Here is a 26,256-nt window from a genome sequence, read left to right on the forward strand (position 1 = left end):
GATCTCTTGGATTTCTTCAGGAGAATCAAGTGTAAATGAAATGTGTCCAAACAAACGAGCCTAAAGCTCAGCTCACGGTTGTTTTTTCACATCCAAAGAATCCAAAGGGAACATTCTTAGAACATTCAAGCACACTTTATGGTCACATGTCTTTACTAAATTGAAAGAGTTTCCACACATTTAACTGGAATGATGGACTAATCCGGTTTTGCTGCATCGCATGTGTATTGTCTGCTGCAATGACACGTGGTTGTTTTTGTGTTATGGTAAAATAAATCTACCATGTTTCAATCAAAATGGTATCATCTCAAATTGATATAACTGATTTATTTCATTTTGTGATGATTCGATTTAACCCTTGTACTATCCTAGGCACTTTAATATTGGGAGTTGGGTCATCTAGACCCACTAGACAGTGCGCTGAACCTTGTTTCTTCAATGATTTGTGATCTTCACTGGTCTCCATGGATTACACGAAATCCTCTTCACCTTTATCCACCTTTGTCATGGTAGGGAGAACACGTCACTGTAAGGGTGGGGTCATCTAAGATAGCACAAGGGTTAACATCTTACCTCAGGCAGATCTACTGTATTTGGTTAAATCATAGCAATAGATAGCGATTAATCAAATAAGTCGATTAATCGTTACACCCAAGTGTCGAAACAACCTTGCAAAACTCTAAACTACCACTTAGATTCATGAACCGTCTCCTTTTAGAATGTTTCCCAGGACCCAGAGGAGAACATTATGGGCAGATCCTGTATGGATTACATTCCTGTTCATAGCTTTGTTTTCCATGACAGGGTCTCAACTCTGAATGTTGAGTCTATCTCCTCTTCTTGAGAAACAAGATTTCTGTTTGACCTGAAGTCCAAGTGTAAGTTGAACTCCACCTGTGCCAGCAGGAGTTCAGTATGTGATCTGCTCCAACACATCTCACTGCCAGCGGGTGGCTGGGAAACATCGGAGGAGCGAGCTTGTCTTTCTAGGTCAGTCCTTCATTGCTGGAGCAAAATGTGAGGAGGAAACCACCAAGAACGCCAAAGCAGGATAATAAAGTCAGAGGAAGCTTTAATCCAAAAGTGCTAAAGATAGTACTTGAAACATGAATCCAAAAAGTCTACCTAAATTCTTGAAGGATCGACAACAGACCAAAAAGTAAAGACACCGTAAAACACAGAGGTGGATCATCAAAGAAAATAACACAAATGAGCACAGCTGTGTGCTCCTCCATGAGGAAGTGGATGGACATAAAATGGGAGGAGCCACAGTAGACCACGACCTGTGATAAGCCCAGCTCCATTTTTAAATTTCCCATTTGACCAACAACCACAATACTGCGCTGCAGTGTTTTTTTTCCTGTGTTTTGGCTGTAAATATAATGTAAAAACCGAATCTTAAAGTAAAAAGATATTTTTTTTGTGACAAAATGCCAAATAATCTTATTATCACAGTTTTTCAATGTCAAAATAAGCTTAGTTTAAGAAAACTTGTCTTGGTGACTCAACTTTTTTTCTTAAAATAAGAAATCTTGGTAAGACAATTTTTCTCACCCCATTGGTTATTTAGAGAAAATCTGGCATTGGGGTAGGAATTTCTGACTATTTCTATAGGGAGTATTATTACAGTTTAAAGGTCTGTTGCACTAGACTATGTTAAGGTAAAAATGTGTCGAAATGGACGAGCTTCTAGATTTGATGTGAGAACTTGTAAAATAAGACTAGGTAACAACGTTAGGATGTACATAAATGAATGAGTCCAAAACATGATGGCATGTTGCTGACAGTGTTATGTGGATTCTCATGTTGCTATTTTGACCATAACTGTGAGTTAGTTCTCTGAAACACATCAATAATCACCTGAATCATTAAAGCAGAGCAGTCATAGTTGGTTGAGTTGACCTAAATAGTTTTTGGAGATGTTCACATGACCGTACAATGAAGCTGGAGAACACAGTCATGGACCGTGTCACCTTAAACAAACGGTCAAGAAACTAGCTCTGTCCTTATCTCTCGTTCTTGTTCACTACCTAATTGGGTCTCGGTAAATGTTTTTTTTTTACGATTTATGATGAGTCATCGTGTCACTTCAAAATCTAAAAAAGAAGTTTACTTAGCTTAGAAAGGTTTCTTCTTATAAGCTTTTTATGAGCACAGCAGAAAGATCCCTCCATGGTCATCCTGGGTTAAAGTTTCTCTAGTCATTAGAACAAACTCCTTCTCCCCCTGCAGAGGCAAATCATCAGCCAGCCAGAGACCAGCGAGGTCAGCAGGTTTTAGGACAGAGGCTGGAAAGCAGCACAACCCAGGTTTGGTGGATTGACCACCTTCGGATGCTTTCACTCTAAACAGGAATCCTCCTTGTTATCTTTCTGCCCACAGCCAACACTTTAAGAAAAGAGGATGTGCTTTGGCCCCAAAGTGGTCATAAAATGACACTGCAAACGTTCAGGGAAAAGACAGATTAGATTTTATTGAGTTCATGTCATTTCACTGAGAGCTTCTTCCTCTCAGAACAGCCTGAAATTTAACCTGATGTTTACATTGGGCAGCCTCTGGCCAAGGAAAGCATGTGCTCAGCAATCATTGTAAAACAAAAAGTGGGGGTGGTGGTTATATCAACCTACATTTTTTATAAACATGTCAGCTTAAAGGTTGTGTGACACTTTTTGACACGCATATTATTCTGAGCATGGACGTAATTTTCCCCATTTTCAAGTCATTTATTTTATATTATATAAACTGTAATGCACAGGGACAACAGAGTGCTTTAAGGACATCACAAAGAAGTTTGTTAACTTTGTTTTCCCTTCATATCACTCAGAATAAAAGAATACTAGGCTCACATTTAACTTTGTCAGAGAAGAAAAGAGAAAACACAAAAGACTCACCTTACAGCAAAAATAAAACTTTATTTATATAAGCTCATTTTACAAATTAACATCACATCTTTCCATTCTTCAGTTTCTCTGTTCTTACTTCCTATGTTACTTTACACTCTGCTGAAAAAACAGAAAGAACACGGTCTGGTCCATATCATTTTTAAAGTTTATTCATTCATTTTTAAAGTCATCATCCAGCTATTAATTTAATAAATTTCTCACTAACTCTTGTTTTTTTTTTTTTTTTTAAAGATAACCTTCCACTTTGAATTTGCTTTTTTTCTTTTTCACATTTAGTCCTCAATGAGGACAGAGGAGACTTAGATTTGTAACTTAAAAGAAAACGTCAACATAACTAAAGCAAAACTTGAAGCACGATAAACGAAAAGCAGGAAAATGATGAGGCAGAGGACAACTGAAGTCCATAGAGATGAAACACAAAACCAGATGTGCTGTGATGGGGAAAACAAAACAGAACTTCATATAGCATGACTAAAGAAAAGAAAGCCAATACAGCTAAACTGAAAACAGGGAGATCACCAAACTTTCTCAGCCTATTACATCATTCTGACCAAACTCAGAGCTCTGCTTCTTTTTGAGTTGGAGAAATGTTTTAGCAGAACCACAAAATGAAAAGTTCTAGAATGTAGCCACGTGGGAACCAAAAGACCAACATTTTTCTTCTCCCTTATTTTAACATAGTTGTAGATTTGAAAACCTAAAAAGTAAGAAATAAAAAGAGATGGACAATAGATTCATTCACTTTATCACAGATCATCCATCCATCCATCCATCCATCCATGCATCCATCCATCCATCCATCCATCCATCCAACCCACTGAATCCCTTTCCGAGTCACATGGTTGCTGGAGCCTATCCCAGCCACCGTAGGGCAAAGGCGGCGTACACCCTGGACAAGGCACCAGTCCAGTGCAGGACTGCACACATACACATTCACACATAAGGGACACTTCAGAGTCACCAATTTACCTATGAAGCAAGGTTTCGGCTTGTGAGGAGAAGGCGGAGTAAAAGCCTTGAGGCTGCTGTCAAAATTCCACCATGTATCCACCGACCATGTATTTTTTGGGGGGTTTCCATGCAACATGTCTAACACCTGGCCAAATCATGTCAAATCAAGTCATATCCATCAACTTCCTCTTCTTCCGCTCATCCAGGACCAGGTCATGGGGGGGCAGCAGTTTAAGCAACGATGCCCAGACTTCCCTCTTCTTGTCCACTTCCTCCACCTACTAGTCTCTTCAGCGTGTCCTTGGTCTTTCCCAAGGCCTCCGCCCAGTGGGACATACCCAGAACACCTCTCCAGGAAGGCGTCTAGGAGGCATCCGGCTCATGTGGTCCACATATCACAGCTCTGTTACTGAACCAGAAATGTGCCAAAAGTAGCCCAGATTAGACCCCAACCATGCGTGTCATCTGTACATCTTGAGGAGACTGAGAGCCATCAGTAGATTTCATGTGCAGCAATTTTGGACCACAAACATTCATGATTATTGTGATGATCAGCAAGGTTTTACTGGCTGTGCTGGTGAGTTGGTGAGGTGTCCATGCTGGGTTTGTGGTTTGAATCTACAGATTGATCAGTAAAACCGCAGACTTCCCTGTTTGACATTCGGGAGGAATGGATGGATAGATTTAAGGATTGGGATGCTGCATTGGAACGCTGCTCCACAGCGTTCGAAGCAGGTCTAAAAGTGAAGTCCAGGCAGCCATGTGATCTTCCCCTTATGCGCCAGAGTCCAGCCCTGTCTGTAACAAGGGCTAAAAGTGAATTCAATATTTACAGGATCAGTCCTCTCTATGTAGGAGCTTCAGACAGCTTCCTCCAGCAGCCTCTGGAGGTTCTTCTGCACCTAAAAATCAAACAGTCATTTAGTTATTTAGATTGACACTTGTAGCTGAAGTTCACAACAATCCTTAAAAGGCCGGAGCACGTTTGACCCCAAAGGCTGGATTGTATATTTGACCATATATATGACTTCTCTGATTGTTCTAAAGTGAGCCCCAAAAAGTGCAAAGCCGAAGTTCTCTAAAGCCCTGATGATAATTGACTAACATCCCAACACACATGTTAACGGCTAGAGACAGCTCAGACGGGGAAAGACTGGTATGTTGGTCTGGAAATCAATTCAACGTACTTTACAGAGAAAAAGCACTTTTAAGTGAAATCCCAAATAAAAATCTAAAATCAGGAATTGTGATCAAAATAATGTAAAACTAGAACAAAAGAATGTTGATAAAATACATTAAATAGACATAAATGAGTTAAAACAAACACTTTTGTCCTAGAATGTAAAACCCACTTTTAGTTCTGTGAGATCTATTTTTTCTATTCACCTGTTTCTGTTGTTTAGTTGCTGGTGGATGGTGAAGCAGAGTAAAGAGTGCTCGCTGCCACCTTTTACATGGGGAAGTTAAAGAGTGACATTCATCCTCATGCCTGAACTGATTTGGAAAATTCGAGCATTGAGCCTTACATTTCAATGTGAGCAGGAACTTTGTCACATTAGAATGAAAACCTCACAGCCAAAGGACATTTCAAGAGGCTGATGGGATTTATGGGAGTGGCTGTAGGGTTAGACAGTCCAGTCCGCTGTGGTTGATCACACAGCAGAAAGGTTGATTGGGCCACTGGATGCTTCAGGAAGGGGGTATGTGGGCCTGGATGAGGGAGTTCAGTTAGGAAGGTGCTATTGAGCCAGCCTTAGTCACAACTGCCCTTATGGGTGGATATAGGGTGTCTGTTGGTAAAAAAAATGGGCAAATTCGTTCGGGGCACGTAGGTGGCCTGCAGAAAAAATACTTGTCACGACAGCTCGGTGAGCCCGTAGAGCGAAAATGCACAAGAGGCCAGTAAGTACTGTTCAAATGATGAGTGAAAGATGAATTATGAGCAGCCTGACTGTCAGAAATTTGGTGAATTGGACAGTTCCAGTGTGGTTTGTGTGGACACCTATGGACATCCTTCGGGCACTTACGTATCACGTGGACATCCCGTGTGTGTGTGCACATGCGCATGGTCGGTAAGGGACCAGTACTCACACCTTACCAATGACTAGAATGTGGCATAAGTATACGAAAGAATCCCCCGTACGTCGTAAGTGTGTGCAACTCCCATTTGCCTTAGGAATACTTTAAGATATTTTTACCACACGCACGATAATGGGACGTTCCATTTTCATGACATTCCTTGAGGGAACTGTCTTTCTTCTCTATGACCCTCCATGGGCCCGGACAACAAAAAACCTGCAGTGTCTACCCTCCCAAATCTAGGGTTCAATGGCAGGCATCTTGCAGGTGTTTGTCGCAACTTGAGGCTGATTACCTGGATCAGGTGTTTTTGCCAATGAGAAGAGACAACGGCAGATTAGTTGGAAAACATGTAGGACGACGGCCCTCCAGGCCTGGAGTTTGACACCTGACACCTGTGATATAGACGATCTTTAGAGGTTAAAATCTAATGGAGCAACGGGAAACTGGTGCTGATCTCTGAACTGTAGTGTGACGCGTCCATGTTTGGCCGATAAAATATGGAACATGCTGCAGCATTTGCATCAACTGTAGATGCTCGTTTATGATGGTGAGGCGGTGGATTGGCAGGAAAGAGGAAATTGAGAGACTAAGCTGAAGATGCGTTTCTTTCAAGCAAGACCAAATCTAGCTTCTGCTGTTGACACGACCTGACTGAAACGCTACTGCTAAATGATGCAGAGCCCTACAGGTGACACCTCCACTGATCAGATCACCAACCATAAATGTTTCATTAATTCCAAGAAAGCTCAAGTTAACCTTCACTCTCTGTGAAGCCTCAATGTTCATTCTGCTCATTAAGATGAAAGAAATACAGTTACAGCTTTTTTAAAAACAATGATCTAAATAAGAACATATTTGACTCAGTCATTACTAGCTCCTAAAAAGATCTAAAGTAAATCTGAAGTTGTTTTGGTGAAAACATCTCAAAGAGGTTAACATCTGTAATGTTTACATTTAAAACTTAGGAATTGGCACAAAAAAAGGAAAAGAATTGTCAGCAGGCATCGATGGGGAGGGCGACACTCTGGGTGTTCTGTCTGTTTTAACATGAGTCAGACGGGAGCAACCCACCTTCTCCAGCTTCAGCAGGTTGACGGTCAGTAGTTCAGAGAAGAGCTCAGTGTTTACCTCAGCACTCCTCGAGAGAATGCTGTTTCTGAGAAGCAGACACAAAGCAGCGTGTAAGTTTATGCGTAAAAACACAGGATGGCTTAGAAAAGTTTACTAAAATAAGAGTAACCTCCAGACATACTTACTCATGAAGCCTCAAGTCGGGCACTAAGCTGAGCGACGATAGCCTTTGCTCCAGCGACACGATTCTGAACGTCAGGTAACACGAGGACAGGACCAAGATGCAGACTCTGATGAAGGGCATGGACAGGTCAGATCCGTGAGACCGCATCATTCAAAAAAAAACACGCAGGACTGAAGGAGCCTTACAGGAAAATGTAGATAATCAGCAGATTGTTGAGAGAAACTGGTTTCAGGAGGCTGTTGTCAATGCTGACCTCTGAGCCTAAAAGGAAATACAAAAAAGTTAAACTTCTCCTGTTTTAAACCCAAACAAAGCTGGAAAAAGGTTAGTGTCACTGCTACTAAAGAGGCAGTCTTAAGCTCCTGAAAGGCCTGGAGTCTGAGGTATTGTGTTCGGGTCAAAATTGACCCATTTTCAAGTGTGAAATTGGGTCAATTTTGACCCGAAAAAAATATAAAGGTAAAAAAACAAGTAGGAAAGAGAAACTAGGACAAAACTGCAAATTAGAATATCATGGGAAAGTGGAAAAGTGTTTTTATTTCCATGAGTCTATTCAACAAATTCAACTTTTATAGAATATAGATTCAGGGGCCACTGTTTAATAATATCAAGTAGTTTTGTTTATTTTATATAAATGGGGTTTCCAGATCAAGGAACCCACAAAAGCAGAATTTCAGAATGATGTGGAAGAATTCTGTGGAACACAAATGTTTTAAACTGAGTTTCACCAACTAATCATGTTCTAAACTCAAAGCACAGGTTCACCAGATGTCCTTAGATCAGTCCAGTTTGGAAGTCCACAACAATATCTCTCTCTCTCTCTCTATATATATATATATATATTTATTTATGTCCTCTACCAGAGGCCTGGGAGCTTGAGGGTCCTACGCAGTATCTTAGCTGTTCTTAGCACTGCGCTTTTCTGGACTGAGAGGTCTGAGGTCTTTCCAGGTATCTGTTGTAGCCACTCCTCCAGCTTGAGGGTTACTGCCCCGAGTGCTCCAATTACCACAGGCACCACTGTCACCTTCACTTTCCAGGCTTTCTCCAGTTCTTCCTCCAGTTTCTCATGTTCCTTCTTCCTGATGTTCCCATCGCTTGGCACTGCCACATCCACCACAACGGCTTTCCTCTGTTCTTTATCCACCACTACAATGTCTGGTTGGTTCGCCATTACCATCCTATCAGTCTGGATCTGGAAGTCCCACAGGATCTTTGCCCTCTCATTCTCTACCACCTTCGGAGGTGTTTCCCATTTTGGTCTTGGGGTTTCCAGTTCATATTCTGCACACATGTTCCTGTATATTATTCCAGCCACTTGATTGTGGCGCTCCATGCATGCTTTCCCTGCCAGCATCTTACACCCTGCAGTTATGTGCTGGATTGTTTCAGGCGCCTCTTTGCACAGCCTACACCTTGGGTCTTTTCTGGTGTGGTAGATCTACACCTTGGGTCTTGTCTGGTGTGGTAGATCTGAGCCTCTATTGCTCTGGTGCTCAGGGCTTGTTCCTGAGCTGCCAGGATGAGCGCTTCAGTGCTGTCCTGTAGGCCAGCCCTTTCTAGCCATTGGTAGGACTTCTTGATATCAGCCACTTCAGTTATGGTCCGGTGGTACATCGTATGCAGGGGTTTGTCCTCCCATGAAGATCTGTCCTCCAGCACTGTATCCTCTGCTCTCCATTGCCTGAGACATTCACTGAGCATGCTGTCAGTTGGGGCCTTGAGCTTGATGTATTCATGCATCTTGGATGTTTCATCCTGGATAGTGGCTTCCATACTCACTGGTCCTCGGCCTTCTTCCTTGTGGCTACCATATAGTCTCGGGGTGCTGGATTTGGGATGGAACCCTCCATGCATGGTGAGGAGCTTTCGTGTCTTAACATCCGTGGTCTGTATCTCTTCCTTTGGCCATCTTATTATTCCTGCAGAGTATCTGATAACTGGCAGTGCGTAGCTGTTTATTGCCCGGGTTTTATTTTTGCCATTGAGCTGGCTTCTCAGGACTTGACTTACTCGTTGGAGGTATTTAGCTGTTAGCATATAGCTTGATGTCATCCATGTAGAGGAGGTGACTGATGTTGGCCCATTTCTGAGTTGGTATCCATAGCCAGTTTTGTTGATTATTTGGCTGTACAACGGCAAACGTAGAAATTCAAAGGTAATAAACACAACACTGATGTGTTTTAAACTCATGAATTTGAGGAAAGGATTCAATCTTTCTAAGGCAAACAGGTCAAAGCAAGTCATGAGGGAAAAAACAAACAAACATCAGCATTTTGTGATTTGAAAGAGTCTCTGACCGGTGCCATTGGGGCTGTGCTGCTTGACATCTGTGCTCTGCTGGTTCAGATGCTGCTTCTTGGCTTTGTGCTGCTCTGCAGCTGATGTGTTTTCAGCGTGGCTCAGAACATTCAGAAATGGAGGAACAGTGAACTCTGACGAAAAGAAGAGATAAGAAGTTACTCAAAACACAATTTAACTTTGCTGTAAGCCTTTAAACTCATTTGTTCTCTGCTGCAATCTATTTGTTGTAATAAATACTGATGAACTGCGTATATATTCTTTTATAGCGGAAAAATGAAAATGTTTTGATGTGTGCCAATAAAGGTTTGTGTAAAGCAGTGGATTTTAATTGCTGCACTGAATAAAACAAAATGATGCCAATTTGCATATTCAAACTTGTTGAAATGGTACAGTAATACATTTTCTGACTGAACACAACAATATGGCTAAAAAGAATATCTTATTCAACAATTTTGGCAAATTGTCCAGGAGTAGTTTCTTAGCATAAATGAAGCTGTTGGAATGTTTAACTTTTAAAGAAGCACAAAACCATCTTTTAGAGAGGTTCTCTAAAAGCATCACTTAAATCCAAAATAGACTGAACTTGAAGCCCCCCTGGACCAAACATCTACTGGAAAAAGAAAGTCTAACAGTCGACACTTTGTCAACAGCATAAACAAATAAAGACAGGACAGATAATCTTTGAAGTCGCTCATAGGATTTCAAAATTCAAAAATGAAGCCTGAAAAAGGAAAGGCACACTGAAAAGTGTATTTTGCCAAATTTTAGCAATGTGCTAAAAATGGTCAAAAACGGGGGGAGGAACTACTTGGCAGTGGCCCCCCTCCCATGGTTGCTGCATGGGAGCAACTACGGTGCAGTTAGACATGTGGGACCCTTGGTGCTTGGCCATCACTGCCAGCAAGGAGCAGATGTCCTCTCAGTGCCCTACCTGCCAATTTTAACTGCACCCTTTACTACACCTCTACCCCATCCCTGCCGGTGGGAACCAGACCCTCGGCAACGGCATCTGAGCCTGGGGGTGTGCGTGTCCCTGTGGTGCCGGTTCTGGCCCTTGCCCTTGAGCAACAGCCTTCTCCAAAACTCCTACAGTGGGTGAACCTGGGGTCATTTTCACAACACTCCTTGAGGACCCACACTTCTCTTGGCCATTCTCCTCCCGGGCAGGAGGGGGCGGCCCCTGCCTTGTTCTCTCCAGGACCTCCCGTGGGCTAGGTGGGTGGCTGCCTGGAGCATGTTACAGCCATGCAACAGCATGTCAGCCATTTTTCTAACTCTAGGAGACTGTCCATGCACAGCAGAGAGGCCCACTCATCCATGTTTACCACTTCAACTGGAAAAGGCTTTGGATGTTTGCACTATATGTTGGTTTTCGGTGGTTACCTGCCATCTTGTCGTATTCTAGATTCTGAGAGTCGGAACTGCTGCTCTCCTCGGACTCCGGACTCCTCTGCCTCCTTCCTCCAACTCGGTCACTCTGCAAGAAGTCCATTATCTTCAATGTACTTTGTTCTCTAATCAGTTTTTTCTTTATTTTTTTTTGACAGAAACTCTTCAAACATGTTAACGAAACATCTAGACTGGGCATCTACTATAGATACATTTAAAAGTTTGACCGTAATGTTTGATAGACGAGAAACACATGTTCGTGTCATGTGTAAAACTACATTCCAAACAGGATACAGAAGAGTTTACATCCTCTGGTTTCAGTTTAAGCAGAAGATTGATTTTAAATTAAGTTTTGCTGTTGTAATCACAAAGTTGTTTGGAAGTTTTACTCTGACCAGCATTTCTGATTGCAGCTTCAGCTGGACCAAATCCTCCTGGGAACTTGTGTCCTGGATGGTATGTTGATGTTGTTATTTTTGCTGAGGCTTTTGGTCAGAGTCCAAAGTCAAATGGATGTTTCTGACATTCTTAACCTGCAGTTTGGCCTCAGTTTGACCTCCAGAAGAATCAACAAGAATCCACTGAGCTGGACCTGAGCAGAATATCTCTGTTCTGACTCAGGAAGACGTTTCTGAGCGTCCGGTAACGGATGTAGATCTGTGTCGGGATACAGGGTCATGTGCAGCTGCATGTCATCATGTTGCATTTAGTTAAGATAATTCGTTTTGCTTGTGTCAGAGAGGAACCTGGTTAACCTTTCAGACCACTACAAAAACTTTCCATGGATAACTGAAGACAACAACAAAGTCATGCCCAGTTATCCATCAAACTGCAGCAAATCGTCCTTGGTGGGGGTTTGGGAGGGGCAAGGCAAACGAAGAGACCAAAAATGAGTCCTATGGACCCATGTTGACCTGTCAGCGATTTGACCCCCCCCCACCACCCAGTTGTCTGTCATTCATGGACCCACCAGAGGAAAACGAGGCGACAGCGGCGACCTCTGGCTTGTGAAGCTGTGATCAACTGAGGATGGGATGGGGCTGCTGCACGGACTCTTCTGTGCACATAAAAAAAAACAGTTTTCAGGCACGAGTCTAAGAAACATCTTCAAATTTTGGTTGCAATAACTCTTTAAAACAATGGGTGTTGTGTTGCACTTTGATCCTTTTACTCAGAAAACGTTGCTCCTATACATCCTTTGCCACCATTTAATTTCGATAGTTATGTTGTGTCTTTAAGCACTCAGTTTCAGTTCACCTAAAAAACAATCTCAGATGATTCCTTAAATCATTAAAAACCATCAAGTAGTTTGTTCCCCAAAAGATCCTCTGAAATTAAAGCTGAAATTTTTTTTATGGATTAGAAAAACGATTCTTTTATGTTTGATTGTTTTCAGGATCTCAGCCTGATGTCAGGGACAGGAAAGGTTGTGTGGGAAGACTTTCTGACCTCCAGGTGAAGACAGGCGGAGATCAGAAACTTGTAGGTGTTGTCTCTTGACAGGAAGGACACAAAGACGTACTGCAGAAGAACCAATTGAGAAAAATAGTCAACAAAAACAGACAGCTGCTCTTTAGGAATTAAACTCTGCCTCTCACCCTGTCGTGTGCGGTAGCAACCACCAAAGCATTTGGCAGAAGGATGGCAGTTTTGGTCTTCTTGATGTTCGTGATGGAAGTCACTGGAATGGCAATCTGGGATGTAAAAACACAGAGGTGATTCCAGATTTTTGCTTAATGTTGGGATGTTTTCTGTCCTTCTTTGTGGGACGCTAGTGTCAGAACTAGGCTGCTGTCTAGTGAACCAGAGGGACAAACCAGAAAACCACTTAGGGATGATTAAAAAAAAGTAGTGTCTCTGAATAGAAGCACTGGGAATTGAAGGATTCTTTTTGCTGAAGAAGGTTTGACGTGTAGACCAGGGTGAGGCGCTGGTGAGTATTAGGGTTCCCAAATGGTGAGAAAGAGAAAGACGTGTCCTGAGTTTTATTTTAGTAATCCATGAAGATAATCTTGTGATCACAGAAAGCCCTTAGCATTGCAACTTGTGGTTTGTACGGGTGATTGTTGAGAACTATAGGTAACTTGTGGTTGGGACAGGCAATTGTCAGGAACCTGACATGGCCACTTGCTGTAAGGAGCAACTGTTGAAAGTGCAGTGTGGTAACTTGTGGTTAAAAAGGAGAACAAAGGTTGGAAACTGCGAGTTGAAATTAAATGAACAAGACACGAGTGATTTACTTTCCCTTGATAATAATAAGTGGAAAAAGGCACAGGAAGTTCCAAATCCTCCTTATATTAGACAGAAGAGCGTAACATGTCAGAGCTTCTATCTTAACAATCGTTTTAATCAAACCTGCTGTACAGATAGAACTCTGCTTTACGTCTCATTCTCTTTAGATATCAGAAAAATGAACTCCACCTTCATCCCTTTAGCTACACCTGCCCTGAAACCCACAGTTATATTCCAATCAACTAACTTCAGAGAACACAAAGTCTTCTCTCTGTCCTATCTCCCATCTTATATGAGGTTCCGTTTGTGCCAAAAATCTATACGTTTTGCGCATTTTTCGCATATGAAACTTGGATCTTTTGTGATCCATGCGTAATATACGTCATTCATAAGTCTTTCTTGCGTTCATCGATGTGCGCAGGTGTCTGTTGAGGGTTTCAGCTGACAGGATTCACTTTATGTGAATTCAATTTTGAGCCGTTAAAAAGTTTTGGTCAGTTGAGAATAACGCAGTTTATTCGTATTTTACATTGTTTCTAAGCAATTATTATGTAAATCTTATGTTATTGTACGTAATTTTTGCAAGTAGCATGAGCAAATTTGTCTTTCCCCGACCCTTCAACGTTTGTCTAACAGACTTTTCACGCATGTGCCACTGATGTATAACTTTTATAACGTGGAAACAGTGCACATATGACAATAAAATTGCGTTGTTGTTCTTTGCGTGATTTTTTTGTGTGCGCCTTCTGTGGTTTTAATGTGTTTCATTCATGGTTAATTCATGACACAACACGTAAAGACCCCAACTTTTCTCACTTTCTCCACGTGTATTTACGTATGACCAATTTTTATATGTTAAATGTGCATAGTGGCTGTGAGACACGGCCTTTACAGTGGTTTTGTCTGCATGAAATGTTTCTACTTAGAAAAAAAATCAAGTCTGTCATTTAACCCAATGGAGATGTGGCTTCTCTACCCACATGTTTAAAGTTAGTGTGGGGCTGTTTTTACATTCATCTCTAAGATGATCTGAGGTGGAACAGATGAACCTCATCTGTGAGGATTATATATAAGGCTAGATCAGTCTCAGAATTACACTTCAATGAGCTGCACAGTTTCCAAACTCTGAAAATGTTTCTGAACGTGTTTCTGTTGATCAGAAAGGAAATGACCAGACACATGTTTGCAAGAAGAAATGTCTGCAGAAATGCTCTTCATTTCATTATCTTGAACTCCAAACGATTTGGAGCGAACAGACTAATCATTTTATTGACAGCTTTGTCTTGACTTTTGTTTAGGTGCTGCTTGTTTACAACATTAAAACTCTTAAGAAATACACTACATTAGTTAAAAAAGTAATTTTTAAAAGTCCAAGCACAATTCTGTGCACAGTGAGCGGACATCTGCACATATTCAAATGCGGATCCTTGCAGACTGCCCTGGAGTGATATTGAGCTTTTATGAATGCAGAAAAGCTCCACATGAATGGATTCACAACTGAAACGGAACAGAAAGTTTAGCTCCATGACATTAAATGATCGTTGTGGATCTTTGGCTCGATTTCACTGAGGAAGATCTACCTCACTTCCAGGTAACCTGGGTTCTTACATCACTCACTCTGCACGCCACTCATCAATTAAGCCTTCGCTCTAATTGCTAAATACCCCGCCTTTTCTTCTCAGCCAATCACAGTCACATTTTTCTCTCTCACTCTACAGTCATGGCAGAATTACCGATGGTGGGGGGGGGGTTTATTTATTTATGATCCGAGGCTATCCCACCAGCATTCAGGACGTCATTGGCCGCCAAGTGTGGAATAATTTCATTCACATCTTTTGTGTCAGTCTTTAATTTTTCTCATTCTCCTTACTGAATTATCATTTCCAGATCTTAAACGAGGTCAGAGATCATCAGAAGAGGCTCATGACGCGTGACATCACAGCATTTATCACTGGTCAGCAGCAGAGTGTGAGGAAGATGGATTGTGTCTCCTACCTTGGTGTCTCTTCCAAAAACTTTGGAGTGAAAGCAAATCCAGTTATCGGAGACAAACATCCGCCCCTGATAGAGGATGTCCTTCTGCAGGGCGCAGGTGTAACCTGACAAACAGGTCAATTTCATCAGGTTACATCACCAAAGGTAACCCAACCCCCTACTTTTAAAAGCAGTAAATTATGGAGAACCATTCCGAACATGTTCAGTCGATCAAACTGGGATTCGCTCCTGAAACATCAGATAGTAACTAAAACATCTTAGTGGCACCAAACTCTGAAGCTTCATTCAGTATTTAAGGTGGAATGGTTTGTTTGGATCAGTAAAGACTCACTCTGTCTGAGCTGCTCGTCTTTGCTGATCTCCTTAAATATTTTATGGTAGTGGCTGTTGCTCTTTGAAAGCTGAACCAGAGAAGAAGAAAGAAGCACAATGATGAAGAAGTTCAAGTACATTTTCATCTTCAGAACTGCATCAAACAGACCCTGGATTGTCAAACGGGATAGCGGTAAAAGGTGACGCCTCACCTGGCTGTAGTGAGACTTCTTTCTGTCCAACTTGGAGTCTGCGTCTGTTTGGACTGACGTCAGCAGCGAGTTATCCAAAGTTTTTGACCTGAAAACAGAAAAGTCGGGAAAGGTCACTTTAAAACCATAACATTTAAAAACAATTCAAGCAAAAACATCACTAAAGATCAAGTTTCCAGCAGAAAAGAAGTCACAAAGCCTGAGAGTCAGAGAAGGTCTTCTTTAGAAAAATGCCACACCACTGCTATGTTGAGAGAGTTCCTCTCAACTACTCTCTGAAGGCTGGTTCACTTTCCACGAGTCATGGTTAAGTTCTTAGGAAAACTTTTTAAAGCTGTTTTCTTATCTTTTGCTCAAAAAACATTGTGTGTTTTATCAGCAAATTAAAGCAGACACGGTTAATGTAGTTAATTGTGTTTTCTTCTCCTCTTCCTTTAGGACTTAACTTATAATACTGTAAAATCCTGACCCCCTTCATTAGGTCTGGTTTTAGGAGAGAACTAAAGACTGAAGTGGATCAAACTACCAGAAAAAAAATCCCAAAGTTCCTAGCACTGCTCATGTGGTGGCAGTATTGGATCAAATGAGCTCTGACTGAGATTTAAAGAAAAAAAAAGGTTATTATCAGAAAGCCAACAGAATCTTTGGCTGCCATGCAAGCACTTCACCATTCATGGAGGACTTACTGCTCCTCAACTTCCAATGATCTATGTCTTCAGATACGGACTGTGGGCTGTTGTTTGTTTTGCAGTATTGTCTCTTTTTTTTCTCTCCTTATTTCTTTGATGTGTCTGCTTTCACATTTAAGTGAATTGCACCAGAGTTCATCTGCAAGTGAACATAGATCATCGTTCTCTAAGCCAGTGTTCTTTAAACTTTGGTACTCTAGTGTACTATGAGAAATGGTCGGGTGTGTCATGGGAAATTCTTCAATTTCAACTAATTGGTCTAAAAAACATAAACTCTACGATCATCCAAACAGAACCAGGTTTTTAACTGAGTTGGTAGAAATATGATACATCATCATAAACTTTTATTATTTTATTGCTTCCTGTTCAAGACACTTTGATAAGAATGACTGCATGATGTTAATACACACTCCATGGTTTCTTTTTTTGATATATTTTCAGTTGGTGGTGTGCCTAGTGATTGTCATCAAGAAAAAAGTGCATCTTGACTGAAAAATGGTTGAAAACTACTGATCCAGAGCACTATAGTTTGGCCTACTTCAGAGCTCAGGTGAGCTTTCACACCTAACAAATGAAGAGGACTACCTGAGGAAACAACATTTTAGTGCAGTCAAGCAAGTACCAAACATATTCATGTGCTTTTATTGTCTATAATCAATTGTTTTTAGAATTACATCTAAGTACAGCGTGGCTATAGACACATGAAAGTTGAAATAAATCAATCCTAAAAATATGTAAATATCTTCAATATCCTTTATAAAAATATGACACAAAAAGGCAGGTGAATCAAAAGTCACTAATGCAAATTTTCTTTACTTTTTAGAGAAAATGTTGAAACTTTGATCAATTCTTCAGTCTGTCCGTAAACAAAGAAATACATCTTAGGGTCATGATCATGATTTTACGGAGCCCCTAAAGTGACATAGCAGTAAAAAAAAAAGGTTGTGGTGAGCCCGAAAAATCAGATCATTTTTTATACTCCTGTGTCCTTTTAAGGGCTCTGCATGATTTGGTGCAACTGCAATTATTTTGATCTCCAATTAAGTTTAGTAAAAATATTATCTAGAAATCTCTTTGAAGCAACTTGCATTGTTTGCTCTAAGCCAGGGGTGTCAAACATGCGGCCCGCGGGCCGTATCCGGCCCCCCAGATGATTCAATCTGGCCCAGACATAAAGAGTAAAAATTATAAACGTTTCTAGTCCATTCCTGTGGCGAGTTATGATTTTTTTAAAGAAATAACCGAAATGAGCAATTCCGCCACTAGGGGGAGCAAAGGAAAAGCAAAACAGGTGAAACAGCTTGCTAAAAGCAAAACCAAACAGCTCTGCGGCTGGGTAAGAGGAAGTTTGGTTCCCTGCGAGCCTCACCGCTGTTACATTGCTATAAGAATGATCAGTATTGACACAATAATGACCAAAATGTTGTCAAAAAGAAAAAAAGGTTAAGGTGGAGTGCTGAGCTTTCCACGAAAAATGAAAAGCGTTTTATTTGTTCACGGAGCTGAATGCAAACCTGCATGCTTGGTATGTTATCAATAAGTCTCAGTGCTCAAAGAATATAACATTTAGCACCACTATGAGACTCAGTATAAAGAAAAGCTTCACCAGTTGTAGTTAAGAAAAGAGAAGATTTATCAAATATTAGTTGGACGGAAAAACAACCGTCTGCATTTACTGCAGCCGTGACGTCAATGATGGAGCAGTGAAAGAAACCTTATTGCAAACAAGTTGGAGCAAACATAGCGGTCTGTCAACATGTCAATGATTACGATTGCAGATCCAATACCTCTGAGGATACTTGGATGCCAAATGAAGGAATCCAGTCATTTATTTCATTTTTTGTTACTATTGATGAAAGCACTGACATCACAAATCTATACAGCTGTGCATATTTATTAGAGGTGTTGAAGAGACGTCAAAGCGGAGTTTCTTGAGTTGAAGTACACAACAGCAGCTGATAGTAAGCTCTCTTGTTACTGCGCCAGACTATTTTGGAGTGAACTGGTCACGTTATGTCAGTCTGGTCACTGATGGCGCTCCATTAAAGGTCAGGAAGTAGGCAGGTGTTGACACAAAATATCGGACAGCAACCAGGAAAAGACTCTTGGACATTTCGTGGTGTTTTACACACTTGAATGACAGTAAATGTGTTGCTGCTCAGGATCTGAATCCTGATATTAATGGCCGGGTGAAGTTTCAGGAGAGAAAGGAGGTTAACTTCAAATTCTTATGTTCATAAATGTTTGCAAGTTTAATTTCGTTTAATGTTTTATTGATTTGCACATTTACATTTTAGGCAGGGTGTTTCATTTCTTTCCGTAGCCCCTCTTGAGTTTATTATCGGGATTACTTCAGTGTCAGATGTAAAATATTCAATCTGTATGAAATTGAATAAACCAATTTTTTTAAAGTGAAATGCATTTTATTTGAGATCCATTGGCCTCTGTGAATGAATGTGTAATAATAACTGATTAGGCGACCATGTTGGTTGAGGCATTTTTTCCAACTGAGTAAAAAAAAAGAAGCTGTTTTTTGCTTTTATGTTACTGGTCCGGCCCACTTGGGATCAGACGGGTTGAATGTGGCCCCCGAACCAAAATGAGTTTGATACCCCTGCTCTAATCAGTGGGGGGTTGTCACTATGCCACTTTATTCTCAGACTTTTTAGTGTACATACAGTATGCTAGCCCAAGAAAAAAAAAGATTTTTTTATGGGAGTGTTTAATTCAATTCGGATATTTATTAAAAAAGGTGTATTCAGACTGGAAAAGTCTGTTGGTCTGTACCGAGTTTGATTAATCGCTTGAGTCCTGAACCTTGTGCTTGGCCTGTATACAGACATTTAACCGGAAATTGTAAACAAAACCAGATGAGTAGAGATCTCCTCAGTCACTGACCAGGAATTACAGTATGAGAGCAGGGCAAAGCAACAGGAGAAAGAATAATGGAATTCCTGCGCTTTGGAGTCTGTGTCGGGATAGTTCACTGATTCACACTTTATATTTGGCTGACCAGTTTTGAACGTCTGTATCAACGTCGGATACAACACTTTTTACTGCTACTTTGGGATGGCAGAGGCATGCTGCAAGACGGTTACTGAGGAGAAGGCAGCTGATAAGCTGCGCTGATTAGTGTTTGTGACATGCAGATTGTCAGCAAAGCAGCGTGTATCACGTTAAAAGTTGCTCCACTGAGCTTGCATTCATCAGACCAACAGGTTTCTGTGTCTCACTGTTGCTCCGTTCCGCTACTCCATTTACATTCTGGCTACGGTGGCAGTTTGGAGTCTATTCAGGCCTGTTCAGTAATTGTATAACAGTCAAAGTATTTTATATTTTAAGTTTTGTATCTTACAGAATTATAAAATAAATTCCTTTAAATTTAAATTAGACAAATATTCTTGATAGGGTTCCTTTAGTCCACATTTGCTGCTTTACCTCATGAGCCAACTTAGAACATAGGAACGAGGTTGTGGGCTTGTTTTAGAAGATCTGCACTCTAAAAAAGAGTATTTGGGCTGTAGTTGGGAAATTAAAATTAAATTAAATTAAATTATTTAGTTTGGTGAAAATAAATCTTTTTTTTTTTAGTTCAGTCAACTTAAAAATAGCACATAGTTGTCCGACATAGTTATTTTACTTTCAATCAACTTTATTCAATTAAGCTGGTGTAACTTTGGTGTGAAGCTGTCAATGCATCATGACGTCATAACGTAAGGCAGCGCAAGGAATTGTGGGATACCATTTTCTTTGCCTGTCTGGGCAGATTGGGGTTTAAGTGTGAGTTTTTGTCCTTGTGTTTTGTTGTCTAACTGTTTTACTCTGTTTTAAACTGTTATGTTTATTTCTTTCTGCACCATGAGTTAGCGTTTGGGAGAGGATGGTGACCAACCCAATTTAAGTTGTATAAACAAAATTGAAAAAAAACATTTTCAATTAAGTTGGATAGACAGAAAATTAAGTTGAATAAACTGAATTCAATTACATGTTACCAATTGAAGTAATTCATTTAAGTTGGATCAACTTTTTCTTTTTAGATTGTAGACTAAAGTGTTAGCACCTCTGTTACAACAGTTTTGTCATTTGAGTCTATATGTGTTCCGCTCAAGATCTTGAACAGAATACTGTAGTCCAAACACTCCAGCAGATCTACAATGGACTGAAGAGAAAACAAGGATCTGCAATGATGCAGAAGTCCAGACCTCAACCTAACCTAGAATTCTGAGTGGATCTTCAGAGATCTGAACCTTCTTTGAACTGTTGCAGTGTTTGACACTGAGTTCCTGAGAGTAGCCTTTAATTGCTGTCAAAGAAAAATTGGACAAAATTGGACATTTATTCTACCTGACCAGCACAGGTTTCTTCCTGCCTGGAAGCTCCAGGTGGTCCTGGTCAGCCTGCAGAGCCTCGTCAACCATCCTCCCACATCTGTGACAATGTCCTGTCGTATTTTCAATGTCGGAACTGCAAAGGAGAAATATAAAAAAAAGAAGTTCACCTTCAACTCAACGGTGTTTCAAGTTCCATGAATCCATTCCCAGATCAGTGTCAATTGGCAACAACAAACAGATCTGATTGGTTGGAGGTGTGGCTTTCAGCCTCTCCACTAGCCAACCAGAAGACAGTAAATAAATATTTTACTCTGCTTGTTCATGGGATCATGTTGATCATGATCCTGTGTTTAAAACTTAAAGACGTTTAAATGATCAATATTGGAATTCCATTCACAATTGAATTTTCATTCTGATTTGTCTTCCTGCTGAGATCATTTTTTTTTTTTGTTTTTAATCAAAAAAAAGTCATGCAGATTATTTTTAAATATAAAATCTAAATTTCTAAGCTCTTGATTCTGTAGTTTTTGGTGCACATCATCTTTAGTAACCCAAAGACTGCGCTCACAAAGTTGACAGTACCTCATGTTACCATTTCCACACGCTTGATGCAACCTCTGAGGATGAAGCTGAGATCAATTACTATATAAACTCCCTCAAGAAGATGAAAAACATCTTCTAAAGCATCTGGATCCAATGAAGAGGAACTCACTGGTAGTCTCTTTCCTCAGACTTTAGGGTTCCTCTGTTGCTCCCCCGGACGTCCTCCTGCGATGTCTGCTGCTCCACACACTGCTCTGTCATCACACGCTCTGGATTCGTCCAAGCCAGCGCCGGCGTGTGAAGCCGTGAGAGCTGAAAGCTGAAGCCTGATCTGCTGCTCCCGCACCTGGGGGTGGGAGTGTCTGCTGGGCTTCTGGTGTCACATGTCATAGCCAATCACATGGAAAGGACAGGGTTGTGTGTGCGTGAAACAGCATGTAAACCTTTGATCTGGCTTTTCCTTCAGGTCTGTTCAGAACTTCCATTTAACAGGAGTCAGGACTTTTCCAGGATCTGGAGGAACCCCTGACACTTCCTCAACCATCGTGTGTGTTCATGTTCTTTGAAACAATGTCGGCTGTGTTTCACACTCAGTGATTAACAAACATGTTAATGTTCTGCAAAACAACAAACTACTTCCCTCTATGATTGTGCATTTTTAACAGAGCATGCTAAAGTTCTGTCTTCATTTGCTTTGTCATGGTCAACTTCTGAGGAAGAAGCTGCCATACAGCACAAACTGATGACTGTCTGCGGTCTCCTAACGTGTTCTGATATAAAAAAAATCGTAGTTTTCAGCCACACGATACTCCTGATCAAATTTAATTGGGTATTCAAATTTCATGCAGTACAAATGAGACCCACTGACAGCCTGTCTACTTCCAACCTTATATCTTAGTTTACCATGTTTTTTATGCAGCAATTTTAAAATATAAAAGTGTGACTGTAAGAACATAGAAGAGTTAAAACAGCATGTTTTATGTGGTTAGGATGGCAGCCATTGGACAGCTTCACTTAATTCATCCTGAATGTCCACAGCCTTAGTCTCTCTTGTTTTATTGCACACCGGGACATTGGACTGCTGTGTACTACCATATGTCTGCCACCTACAGTTGGAAGTGGATCGGTGCAAAACTTTGAAGCGGTGCAAAACTTGGCAGTGGTCCCCCTCCCCTGGTTGTCATATGTGAACGCCCCCCCCCCCCCCCCCCCATCTCGGTTTTAAATTGCACCTTAGACATTTCAGGCCCCTTGGTAAGGAGGGTGATTGGACATCACTATGAGTTGTCAGGAGATGTCCTGTCAGTGCCCTACCTGCCAATTTTAACTGCACCCCCTTAATACACACACCCTTTACCCCCCAAAAATATACTTTCCAACACACATCCACGCACGCACACACTCATGCTTACAAACACACACACATACATTATACAAGGACGGTGGGACATCGAACCATCTGTCCCCTACCCCATCCCTGGTAGGGGTTACCAGGCCTTTGGCGACAGGGGTCGTGTTCTTTAGGTGCTGGCTTCGTGGGCCCGGCGGCCCTCTCTCCACGCGGGGAGAGGGATCCCTGTGCTCTCTGGCAAGACCAAGAGCCAAGGATCACATCACATCTGAACCGGGGGGTGTCTGTATCCCTGTGGTGTGGGTTCTGGTCCTTGTTCTCGAGTGCTGGCCTTCTCCAAAAAATGGTAACAACACTTCTTGTGGACCCCACCGCTCTGGGGTGTCATCCTCCTGGGCAATGGTGGCTGGCCCCTGCCTTGTTCTCACCTGGACTAACCGTGGGCTAGGTGGGCGGTTGTCTTGAGCGTAGGGTCTCCCTTGGGGGCCCTGGCCCGTGCCCGGGTTCAAGGTGGGGGGATGCCCAGAACTGCTGGGTGGCGGTGGGTTGCTTGTTTGGGGCTGGGGGTGTGGGGATGACTGGGCACTCTCCTTCCTTCTTTATTCATTCCATCATCCACTTTAGAAGAACATAAAGATCCACTCGAGCACAGGTGCTATCTCACCTCTTAACAAATATTTTGAGTGATTGAATAAAATATTTCACATGGGTCGGTCCGAATTCATAAGTATACGTGTGTGAATATTAGCTGTATGGTGTACATGTTGACATGTGTTGTATGTGGGCATTTTTTGAGCCCACAGGTATGTTTGTGGTATTTGGGTGTGTGTGTGTGGACAGGCTCGGCCCCCTTTTGAATTTAGATTACTTTTAAACCTGACTGTAATGATTTTAAACATCCAGCAACTTATTGCCTTATGCTGCCTTACAGTTCTACCCCCCCCTCCTCTTTATTTACCCTCCTACCCCTCCTCTCTTCTTCCCTTCTTTTCTTTTCCGTCCGGTCCTACAAAAGACTGTTACAGATATAAGTAAGTTCAATAAAGTTTAGCCTAAATTACAAAAGGGGTTTATTTAAATATACACCTAGTGTGTCAAATGTTTCATAACCTCTATTGTAACAGTAAAATATGTCCAACACAAGAGGATTTCAGCTCTCATAAGTCTGCTCAGCTGTTGTACAGGACAAGTTAAAACAAATTAAACAAAAAAAAAGTTTGACCTTGTTTGGTGGACAACATTCAATGGGCAAGCATTTCATACGTAGAGCACAAAAATGGTCATAAAAACTTGCAAAGCTTCATGTGATATCAAGACTTTAGAAAGTGGAATCTCAAAATGTGCGTTTACATAGTCTTTTCATTGGAAGTGGTCACTTGAACGCAGTTTGCCGAGGGCGGTGTGAAGACTGTTTAGCCTATAAAGCCAAAGTGCTGGTCTGTCACCTCTGGAATTTAGGCATGTGATAGCAAACTGGCTGTCAATTCTTAAAAAAAGGCAATCTTAACTCTCAGAGCTTTATCTTTGCACTGAAATGGAATGTCACATGGATAATGAATAAGTGACAGCAACGTTTTCTCCATTTTTACCCATCTGCCACACAACAGCAGCTAATCAGTTTAACCCTTAACACAGAAAAGAGCTACAAAAAAGGACTGGGTTACATATAATCATGGCGTCTGTTTAAGATATTTTGTTATTAAACTAAAAATTACAAATTTAACTTAATGATTTCTCACATTAACTTGTCAAATGTGTTGTTGTAAGAGCTCCCATGACTTGACAGAAAGTCTAATGTTCTACTTAAGCCCCACATTCTGCTACCAAATGTACAACCAACCCAGGAGGACCAAATGCTGCAGTTCCTCAAATGACCACTAGGAACTGGTTTCAGAGGGGAGCCGTTATCAATGAACTATCATACAAAAGAATGAGATTATGCATGGACTATAACACGGCCATCCATACAGCGATTTTTAACATCTGATTTTTGTTGGGATTTTCTTGATTATTTTTCTTTAGTACTAACATTTGTCTTTTCTTGGGTTTCTGCGCAGGGACTGTGACTCCGCCCATTCACCTGTGGATACTGTGGAGCAGTCAAAGCATGCTTCCCCTTTGCTAAATAGCCACAATGCATTTAAGGAGCTCTCCCTGAGGTTTCAGTGTCATCTTATCTTGTTGAAATCCAAGTTATGTGCTTCCATGTCCTCTTTAGTATGTGTTTTGTGAATGAATTCTTGGGAGTTTACTGCATCTTTCTTTGGGTTTATTCCCTCCAACTGGCTCCTCACCTGCTCACCTCATTCTGACAGCTTGGGTCATTTTGGGTCACAGGGTTGCTGGAGCCTATCGGAGCTACTGTTGGATGAAGGCGGGGTACCTCCTGGACAAGTCGCCAGTCTTTTGCAGGGCCACACAACCACAAATGTTCACGCTTAGTTCTTGGAGGCAGTGGGAAAAAGCGGGAATTCCCAGAAAAAGTGAACAGTGTGGTTAAAAAACTTTGTGTGTATTTCTTCATTTTCTTTTTGAGACCACTGTGTGTGTCTGTGTACGTCTTTGTGTTTGTGGAAGGAGAGTTATCATACCAGTCAATTGTGATTTTATTTGAGCTTTTATTTGTCCTCTACACAACTCCTACTTTACCTTGTCCTGTCGATCGGTGAAGAATTATAAACTTGGGTGGAGTGATTTCCAGTCTGCAAAGCTGCGCCATTTCAAGGTCTCAATTTCTTTATTCAACATCTGATGGTGACGTTGGTGAGTATTGGTTCAAAAAATATATGTCTGCAGTTATTCAGGAAAAACAAAAACAGTTTTTTCTTAAACTAAATTTTGCCAATTTTGACCAAAAACATTTGTATTTGCCAAACTTGTAAAGTTTACATTTAAAAACACCTGTGAATTAATTAAAGCATTTGCCTTTTAGAAAGCCACATTTGGACAGTATATGTGTTGTCTGTTTTTAACATAAATATTAGCATTTTTTCCTTTTTTCAGTTTCAAAATTGGATAAAAAGGTATTTTATTCGACTTCACCAATAAACTCTAAAACTGATTTATTTTACATTTGTTGTTTAATTGAAGACGTTTTGAGTGAACAGGTTTGTCAATTTGAATGGGTAACATTCAGACACAAATGCATATAATCAAAGAAATTCCTTGACCTATTGAGTCCTTTCTAAAGATTTCCTCATAAAAAACATAAGAGTTTGACACATTTATACTCAAATCAACAATAACAAACATTGTGCTGACCTGCAGAAGGGAAGCCCAGACAAAATGTTCCAGGCTGACAGATTTGAGCCTCTGTTTATTTACTTACTTACTGACTTTAGCCCCTTTACTGACTGAACACAGATACTACGCGATGCCCTTTGAAATCCAGACTGGTAAAGAAAGATTTACACACATAATGTGTTTTTGCATCAGCACATTTTGCTTTTTCAGACTGTTTTTTCAGATTTGCTTTACGTCAGTCAAATTCATCTTTAGGGGGTAACAAAGGTGGCAGGCTGGAGAACTGTCCAGAGTGTACCCCACCTTCACCCAACAGCAGCTGGGATAGGCTCCAGCAACCCTGTCACCCCAAAAAGGATTGAGTGGGTTTAGTAGATGGATGGAATAATAATTTGTATTTCTGAAAGGCTTCTTTGGTCAAAAAGGATTTGTTTCTAGTATGTCGGCAAAAACACACTCCACAG

The 26,256-nt window shown here is 41.1% G+C and overlaps 1 protein-coding gene across 2 annotated transcripts; it reads right to left on the minus strand.

Annotated features, from left to right (window-relative positions):
- Positions 1–2,892: 2,892 nt before the first annotated feature.
- Positions 2,893–21,603, minus strand: gramd2b (GRAM domain containing 2B). 2 transcript variants are annotated; one of them, XM_020706286.2, is made up of 15 exons: positions 21,368–21,438; positions 21,238–21,272; positions 20,669–20,788; positions 15,636–15,723; positions 15,443–15,512; positions 15,112–15,215; positions 12,483–12,578; positions 12,334–12,405; positions 11,855–11,941; positions 10,879–10,972; positions 9,492–9,626; positions 7,377–7,452; positions 7,193–7,297; positions 7,008–7,092; positions 2,893–4,756 (listed from the first exon to the last, which is right to left on the minus strand). In XM_020706286.2, exons 2-15 carry the CDS (start codon positions 21,240–21,242, stop codon positions 4,715–4,717), a joined length of 1,179 nt encoding a protein of 392 aa, XP_020561945.1. In that variant the 5' UTR covers positions 21,243–21,272; positions 21,368–21,438; the 3' UTR covers positions 2,893–4,714. The 2 variants fall into 2 exon arrangements, with proteins under 2 accessions (XP_020561945.1, XP_011477973.2); XM_011479671.3 differs by lacking the exon at positions 21,238–21,272 and having other exon boundaries at positions 21,368–21,603.
- Between the last annotated feature and the right edge of the window lie 4,653 nt (positions 21,604–26,256).

This window comes from Oryzias latipes, chromosome 9 (genome assembly GCF_002234675.1).
Source record: "Oryzias latipes chromosome 9, ASM223467v1".
Classification (NCBI taxonomy): domain Eukaryota; kingdom Metazoa; phylum Chordata; class Actinopteri; order Beloniformes; family Adrianichthyidae; genus Oryzias; species Oryzias latipes.

Bases quoted from the DNA above. Each gene is read 5' to 3' on its own strand.
- gramd2b (XM_011479671.3), bottom strand. From the start codon at position 21,588: ATGACATGTGACACCAGAAGCCCAGCAGACACTCCCACCCCCAGGTGC. The intron at 12,579-15,111 runs GTAGGAGACACA...TTTACATCCCAG, and splicing joins TTTTTGGAAGAGACACCAAG to ATTGCCATTCCAGTGACTTC. The intron at 7,093-7,192 runs GTAAGTATGTCT...TCTGCTTCTCAG, and splicing joins CCCGACTTGAGGCTTCATGA to AAACAGCATTCTCTCGAGGA.